The sequence below is a fragment of the Galeopterus variegatus genome, unplaced genomic scaffold (genome assembly GCF_000696425.1).
Source record: "Galeopterus variegatus unplaced genomic scaffold, G_variegatus-3.0.2 Scaffold3830, whole genome shotgun sequence".
NCBI classification, from domain to species: domain Eukaryota; kingdom Metazoa; phylum Chordata; class Mammalia; order Dermoptera; family Cynocephalidae; genus Galeopterus; species Galeopterus variegatus.
Window position 1 is genome coordinate 121,808 of NW_007729941.1, and position 8,195 is coordinate 130,002.

General features: G+C 51.5%; 1 protein-coding gene across 1 annotated transcript in view; it reads right to left on the bottom strand.

Annotated features, from left to right (window-relative positions):
- COL6A3 (collagen, type VI, alpha 3) overlaps positions 1-8,195 on the bottom strand; it is a 97,265-nt gene that overhangs the window by 34,370 nt on the left and 54,700 nt on the right. Inside the window, exons 13-21 of the mRNA XM_008586105.1 lie at positions 6,559-6,704; positions 5,054-5,146; positions 4,470-4,523; positions 3,465-3,536; positions 2,538-2,564; positions 1,620-1,664; positions 1,441-1,494; positions 950-1,012; positions 308-373 (exon numbers count right to left, since the gene is read on the bottom strand). Coding sequence (XP_008584327.1) covers positions 308-373; positions 950-1,012; positions 1,441-1,494; positions 1,620-1,664; positions 2,538-2,564; positions 3,465-3,536; positions 4,470-4,523; positions 5,054-5,146; positions 6,559-6,704 — 620 coding nt within the window. The remainder of the gene's footprint in view (positions 1-307; positions 374-949; positions 1,013-1,440; positions 1,495-1,619; positions 1,665-2,537; positions 2,565-3,464; positions 3,537-4,469; positions 4,524-5,053; positions 5,147-6,558; positions 6,705-8,195) is intronic.

The window sequence follows — 8,195 nt, forward strand, 5'->3', positions numbered from 1 at the left end:
CCCACCTCTACGAGACTGCAGCTAAACACGCACTTCCATTAAATGTCTAAGGGGCACAGAATCTGCAGAGGAGAAGCCCTGCTCGGTAAGGGGTGCTTTTGTTCCCCGTGGAGACTTCTTTCACGTGCACGCAGTTGGCTTCCCGGGGACTCCCAGCTCCTGATCTCACACTACTCTGCAGCATTTAAGGCACGTCCGTGGCCTCTGCAGCTGCTGATGAGCCACCGTGAGAGTCGTTTCTTTTTAACATGACAGTTGTTCCTTTGACCCTCAGCACCGGGAGAGCCTGGGACGTGGAGCACTGTACCATGGGGCCAATGTCACCGGCTTCTCCTTTGGGTCCACTCTGCTGGCCGTCCTGTCCTGACTCACCCTGAAAACAACACAGGTCAAGGAAATGAGCTGCTGCCTCTGGGTTGAAAGGTCAGAAAAATACGCGTGATGTCACGAAGGACAGTCCCTCCGTCCTCATCCTATCCAAATGACGTCTTTCCCACTCGACAGAACCTCACCCTGGGGCCAGCAAACCACTCTTAGCCCCAAACAGGAGTAATGGTGCCCCCCAGGGAGGAGCCCCGGGCTCACTCTTGCCTGTGCCTGGCCACAGAGGTGGGGTGACCTGGGAAAGAGAGTGGCCTGTGATGGTTGTGTGCTTAAAGGTTTCCACAGAGCCATGAAACAAGAAAAGCTGCAGACTCTTCTCTTTTCCTCAGTCACAGTGCAGGGAAACCTCTCGGGTCTGCGTGTGACAAGACGTGGAAACGCTTATCCTCAGAGCCGGAGAACAAACACGTCTCCAGTCACCCCAAAATTGTAAGAGGGCCAAGCACACATTTTATTAACACGTTTTAAAGTGATTTCAAAGGTAAAATTCTTCCTTTCACCGCACTTCTCCCACACCCTCGACCCCAGGCTCACATCTAAGCCACCAGTAAGGAAATTTTCCTACCGGGTCACCTCGAATTCCAACATCTCCTCTTTCTCCTTTGTCTCCTTTAGGTCCTTTGTCACCCTAAACAAAAAACACAAGAGAAAGCTACAAATTCGATGTTTCCGATTTTATTTAGCCCTGAAAATCACATTCTTCAGTTTATAAATCTTAAATAAAACAGCGTTTACCACTTACTCATTTGCCAGGAAGGTAAAATCACTCGTGAATATTTCTGATTAGTTCAGTTAATTCACAAATATTTATTGGGGACCTCGCTGTGCCAGGCACTGGGGATTTATTCATAACAAAACAAACTCAGTCCCTGCCCTATGGGACATCTTCTCCAAACAAGAAAATATAATGTGATGTGTCAGAACTGACAGGGGACAATACAGGAGATGTCACCCACAGGGGAGGTCAGGGAAGGCTGCCTGGAGGAAGTGGGCTTAATGTGTATGAGCAAAATCCACTCAACTCTTCCATAACAGCCACACTGGGAATAGACCTACCCTTCTTCCAGGACTCCCCTTCTCTCCAGACGATCCAGGCAATCCTTTGTCTCCCTGCCAAAGATGATAAAAGGTCACTCCTGGCACACACAATTCTGCTGTAGACTGAACGGTTAGTAGCTGGAATCTCCAGAACCAAATCTCCAAGGAGTTTGGGCTTGGAGAATAAAGGCACTTACGTCTTCACCATCAAGACCATCCAGTCCAATTTCCCCCAATTCACCCTGAGAAGGAACAAGACACACGGGTGAGTGTAGAAAGCTCTTCTGGCAAAGGAAAAAATGAGAAATGCTGGGATAGTTTTCAGTTTAAAATACAAAAACAAGCTCAAATACCTTTTCTCCTGGGAATCCTCGAGAGCCCTGGAAGGTAAGCGGACAGGGGAAACATGAACTCTTCCTGCACGGCTGGTCCCTCGGGGGAGAAGGGGACATGGGCTCCCCCCACCCCGGCCATTTGAATGCCACCGTGTCTGAAAACTCAGTATTAGAGACTCCTGTTTCAGTCTCCCTCTCTCCCCATCACATGAGGGGTTGTAAAGCTAATTTTATGGAAACTGAACACTTGGGCAGTCTTGGCTCCCCGGGCAGGAGAGGTGGGCCCCAAAAGCAAAGGCCCACTTTCTGACTTTGCAGCATGATGGCCCTGTCCTTCAGCAGAGAAGAAAGCCCACCAGCCCCTGAATCCACGAGCTGTCCTCTCTCGCTCCCCCTTCCCTGGCTCCTCCCAGGGTCCAGGGGCCGAAGCCTCAGGCCCCAGCCTCCCTGCACCCCAGCCCACGTTCTGTCCTTGAGAACACTTGTGGCTGCTGCGTGTTTCCATAGGAAACCATGCCTCCATTCTCAGGCTCCCTCCAGCTGTGGCCCAGGTTCCTGAACCACCCTACGGAGCTGCCTTCTGCTAAGAGGCCATCGGCTACTGACCCCTGAGAACAGAGAAGAAGGGGCGGACGGCCTTCCTCCCCTAGGAAGCATCTGGAGAAGCTGAATCACCCCTGCACAGGAGGCTGACCTAACCCTTCCCCACACTGAGCACACTGTACCTTTATCCCTCTCTGGCCAGGGCAGCCCTGGAAAAACAAAAACAAGCTCAAATACCTTTTCTCCTGGGAATCCTCGAGAGCCCTGGAAGGTAAGGGGACAGGGGAAACATGAGCTCTTCCTGCACGGCTGGTCCCTCGGGGGAGAAGGGGACATGGGCTCCCCCCACCCCGGCCATTTGAATGCCACCATGTCTGAAAACTCAGTATTAGAGACTCCTGTTTCAGTCTCCCTCTCTCCCCATCACATGAGGGGTTGTAAAGCTAATTTTACGGAAACTGAACACTTGGGCAGTCTTGGCTCCCCGGGCAGGAGGGATGGGCCCCAAAAGCAAAGGCCCACTTTCTGACTTTGCAGCATGATGGCCCTGTGCTTCAGCAGAGAAGAAAGCCCACCAGCCCCTGAATCCGTGAGCTGTCCTCTCTCGCTCCCCCTTCCCTGGCTCCTCCCATGGTCCAGGGGCCGAAGCCTCAGGCCCCAGCCTCCCTGCACCCCGGCCCACGTTCTGTCCTTGAGAACACTTGTGGCTACTGCGTGTTTCCATAGGAAACCATGTCTCCATTCTCAGGCTCCCTCCAGCTGTGGCCCAGGCTCCTGAACCACCCTACGGAGCTGCCTTCTGCTAAGAGGCCATCGGCTACTGACCCCTGAGAATAGAGAAGCAGGGGCGGACGGCCTTCCTCCCCTAGGAAGCATCTGGAGAAGCTGAATCACCCCTGCACAGGAGGCCGACCTGACCCTTCCCCACACTGAGCACACTGTACCTTTATCCCTCTCTGGCCAGGGCAGCCCTGGAANGCTGTGGCCCAGGTTCCTGAACCACCCTACGGAGCTGCCTTCTGCTAAGAGGCCATCGGCTACTGACCCCTGAGAACAGAGAAGAAGGGGCGGACGGCCTTCCTCCCCTAGGAAGCATCTGGAGAAGCTGAATCACCCCTGCACAGGAGGCTGACCTAACCCTTCCCCACACTGAGCACACTGTACCTTTATCCCTCTCTGGCCAGGGCAGCCCTGGAAACCTTGAGTGCCGTTCACACCAGGTGGGCCTCGCTCGCCCTGTTGGGAGAAGCAAAGGCATTTTGCAGGTTGCCGCTCTGTGTCATGTGTCTCCATTGGGTTTGCAAGGCTGTGACCAGCGTGAATTAGGAAGCAGATTTCACTGGTGAGAATGTGGATCCAGGCTGCGGGAGCCAGGGGAGCTGCTCAGCGTCCCTGCACCAGGCCTGGCCTTCGACCTGCAGTTCCCCTGGAGGGAGTGGGGTCTGGGGAGGAGGGGAAGGTCACCGCACTGACAGCACTGCCTGGTGGGCCATGGATGGGTGGGCTTCTGGGCACCGAGTCTGTGTGGGCTCTGGACCCCGTGAAGGGTCCGTCCGCCTGACCACTCCTCTGTGGGGTCCTGTTTCCCAACTCTCCAGAGGGGCCAGGCCCAGCCCTGGCACCCAGCATTACTGGCTGGAGCCCTGGTGACCTCACCCACTCCCCGTGGGCCCCTTTGTCCCCTATCCTTAGGCTGGGCCTTGTTGTAGTGTCTCAAAGCCTCTCAGACCAGCATCTGTCCAGGCTCAGCTCTCAAAGGCCCTCCACTGGACCCCTCAGATCTGGGTGACCCGATTCAGCAGCACCCCACTCTGGGAGACTTCCCCTGGCGAGGGTAACCCATACACCCCGGTCAGGTGTCCCTGCCCCCGACTCAGGCCCACTGCCATCTCTGCTCATGTATCTTAATTTAGCAGACGCTGCCGGGTTCGGTGGCCCTCTAGCTCAGAAACCACTAACCCGTCCCTCTGAAACAGAATGGACATGAACCGACCTTTGTCATACTCAGGCTACTGTACTGTTTGACATAGTGTGGAAATCGGAGGCAAGTTGTAAAATAGTTAGAGACTAATTTTTTCCCAAGAAAGTCACTGGCGACCAAACGGGTTATGGACTCCACCATCCAATCCCAACACACAAGGGGCAAGGAGGGAAGAAAAGGTTACTCACAGGTCCGCCCTCGTCGCCAGGGTACCCTCGGTAGCCGTCTTCGCCGGAAACACCCTACAACGAAAGAAATCGGTCCCCTGTTAAGTCCTTGCTCTATATCAAGTGTCTCCGTGACAGAGCAGTGCTAACACCGGCCTGGCTCGGGACGTTTCCGAGAACTTAGCGGTTCTTCTGCGCGTGATCTCAGTGCCGTTATTCTTTCTATCAGGAACTTTAAGGCTCTTGCTCTGCCAAGGAAGCCTGTCGGCCTCTTGCTGGGAGGCGAATGCTGAGAGCCCGGCTGGTGGCCCACGGTGGGGCTGCCATGAGTGGCTCTAACGTGACTTTACGAAATGAAGAACCAGTGAGCTAAAGGACTGATTCCTTCACCACGCAAAGAGGGAGAACGTGGCAGACCCGCAGAACTTCCTGAGCCGTCCCCAGCGGGACAGACCCCGGCCAGCGCAGACCCCATCTGCACCTCCAACCCCTGTGCCACCATGTGGGCAGAGTCCTTCCTCCCCCATCCACATTACCCAGCCAAAGTGATATCGGACTTCTGAAGTCCAGTCTCAGGTGTAAGAAACAGGCAAAAGCCACTGTACCTTTGGCCCGATGGTGCCAATGGGCCCGCGGTCTCCCCTTTGTCCAGAGCACTTGCAGGGAACCCCACAGCAAGCTTTCTCAGCAATGTTGTCCTACCAGAATGAAAGGAAAAGAGTTCAAATCTCAAGAAATGTCCAGCAAAACATCATAAATATGCTGTAAAGGTCAAAATCTGATGCCTGTGGGTTTCACAGTGCCAGATGAAGTCACTCCGGATGGCATTCAATCCAAGATTGGCCGAGGCTGAGGGTCCAGCTCCTGGCAGTCGGGGTGGGGGGTGTCACCAAAGAGAGAGTAAAGAACAACCAAAGTAAAATAAATCTTATCCACAATGTCGCCTCAAGCTGGGCCTTATTTCTAGAGGTTTCCAAAGTAGATATTCAAGTTTCAAATCTTAAGTATAACTTACAGAGTTGAAGCTACAAAGTCTAACAAACTAGATGGCCAGGACTAAAGGTGGTTCCAAAACAAAGACCTGTGACACTCCCTTCCACAGAACCAGGGTCAGTCCCAGAATATGGCACCAGCCTGGAGGAGCTCCAGAGCAGCCGTGGTGTGCGGCAGGCAGTGTGGTCCTGGCCACTGAGCCACTCTGGGTCACCAGTACCTCTAACACTCACCAGCCACCCTTGACATTCCCGTCTCACCCCAACCCCTGCTCTTACGTAGGAAAGTACACACCCCAAATACACCCGCATCCACTCCACTCATGGTGGCCACGTGTGTTTTCTTGCAATGAGCTTCCTCGGACTTTCACTTTCTCCCATGTCCCAGACTCGTCCGCTAAATCAACCCCCTTTCACCAGATAAAAGAGGTCTAATCGCAGCCCGAGAAGAAGGCAGGAGGGAGGAAGGGTGGAGTCAGTTTATCTTATTCACATAGCCATGGTGCACTGTTGCCACCACCAAAGAATCTGAGTCCACCTCTCAGCCCCACATCTCCCAAGAGCCCACCCCCACTCCCAAACCAACACCTCCCGATGGGAGAGGCTGGACTTGGGGAGGATTAGGACGCCCCTTAGGGGTTCCTTTGTGTGCATTGAAGGAAACTAGAGGAGAGAACCATAAAAGCATTTCTCCATCCACCAGTGGTCTCTCCTTTCCTGGTTATTGCTGTTTCATCAAGCAAGACTTCAGATACTGTGGATGCAGTTTCCTGTTTGGGAATGGTGAGTTGCAAGGTTTTGCACTCCTGGCAATCTCATGAAAGAAAAGACATTAAAAGAGGCAGCTCCCAAGGGGAGCAGAGGTAATTCTGAGGCTACACCATCAAGCACATGTAGAGACCGTTCTCCAGCCCGCTGCCTCTCCAGCTGTGTGCTATCTCCATGTCCAGGATTCACATGTGCTAAGGCAATAAGGCGGGTCCCCAGTGAATTAAATGAATTAAATGATCCACCCAGGCCCTCCTCCCTATTCACCAGGCCATAATGGACTCCATTCTCCTGAGATGCCAGAAAATAGAATCTAAGCTGCTTCTTGCATAAAGACATATAAAACTCACGAGCTGCTCTGCTAGTTCGTAATCCAAGTCCAGCAGGTTAAGCCTGAGGGGCTTGTCGTACATGAACCCGCGGCCGAACTCCAGTTGCGTCAGCCGCTCCAGGATGGCTACTCGCTCCAGGCCCACCAAGATCAGAGCATGGACACCTGCGAGGAGAGACGCATTTAATACAGCTACCTGGGCATTTGAGAGCTGCAACATCTTGTTTTCCTGACTTTTTCTTTTGGTTATGAATATTCATGATACAAAGCTGATTGTCACCCCTCATGCCCATGATGTGGGGCCAGATTCATACTGGCTGTATATCCATTACCTCAAATTGCATTTGTACCCTGTGACCCCACCCAATTATCCCCAACCTCCCTCCCCATCCCCCCTTCTCCCCCACTCCACTTTGTAGCCCATAGAACGTTCTCTCCCTCTGCAAGTCCAATGCACCACTGTGGTCTTTCTCTCCTAGCTCCTACATATGAGCAAGCACATGCGGTATTTATCCCTCTGTGCTTTGCTTATTTCACTCAACATAATTTTCTCCAGGTTCATCCATGTCTTTGCAAATGGAAGTATTTCATTCTTTTTTATGGCAGAGTAGTATTCCACAGTATATATATACCACAGTTTCCTTATCCAATCATCCATTTAGGTTGGTTCCATGTCTTGGCTATTTTTTTTTTTTTACTTCAGTATAAAATTTGACCTTTAATCAAATGTTTAATCAAATGAATTAGCTGCTCTGGAGAGTTGAAATACTGAAACTTTTGACTCCACTGAGTAATCACTACAGATATGTCAATAACTAAACTTACTACTATAAATATAAAAAGTGGCATCCATGAAGTATATTCATGCATAAATTCTCAAACTCTGGTCCTACGTAACATGGGTATGCTGTGGAAAGAACTGAAGTACTAACACCTCCAAATCAGATCATAGCAGTCTCATCTTCATTGCTTGCAAACAGTAAGCTAACAAATAGGACGTTCTTATGATAAATTGTGTTTCCATAAATGCTTCTTAAACTTTTGTTTCTATCTGCTTTTTGACAGTCAATGCCACCAAATCCCAAAGCCAATGGACAGTCAAACATTACATCTGGTAACAGTCATCGTTGCTTATCCAGTCACCTTACGTGTGCTAAGAATGCTTACATCGTTTATTTCATATTGTTTACATGTATTTTTATTTAAAGGCTGTAGTGTTTTTGAGCTGCAATAACTGCAAACCAAAAATAGATCAATATTTTTGCTAGTAAGTTAATTCCTAGTTTAGATGATGGAGTTAAACGAATTAATACTTTATGATCTTTTACAAAAGCATCGTGCTTTCTGCAGGTCTGCCTGAAGGAGTCTGAGAACCTGTGGGCCTGTGCCAGAACATGGTGACAAAGCTGTCTATGGTGTGGAAGGAATCCTTGCTAGTCCCATTGCGTAGCCCCAGACGGGCAATGAGGGGCCGAGATGCTGGGAGGAAGAGTCCTCTAGGAGATGCTGTTCGCCCGGAGGACTCCATCAACAGAGCCATTTCTCTCCAGCAGAGCTGCACACTGGGGCTCTCTTCACATGTTTAGAAACCCTTGGAAGGGCCGGCCCGGTGGCGCACTGGAGAGTGCGCCGCTTGGGAGCGCGGTGGCGCTCCTG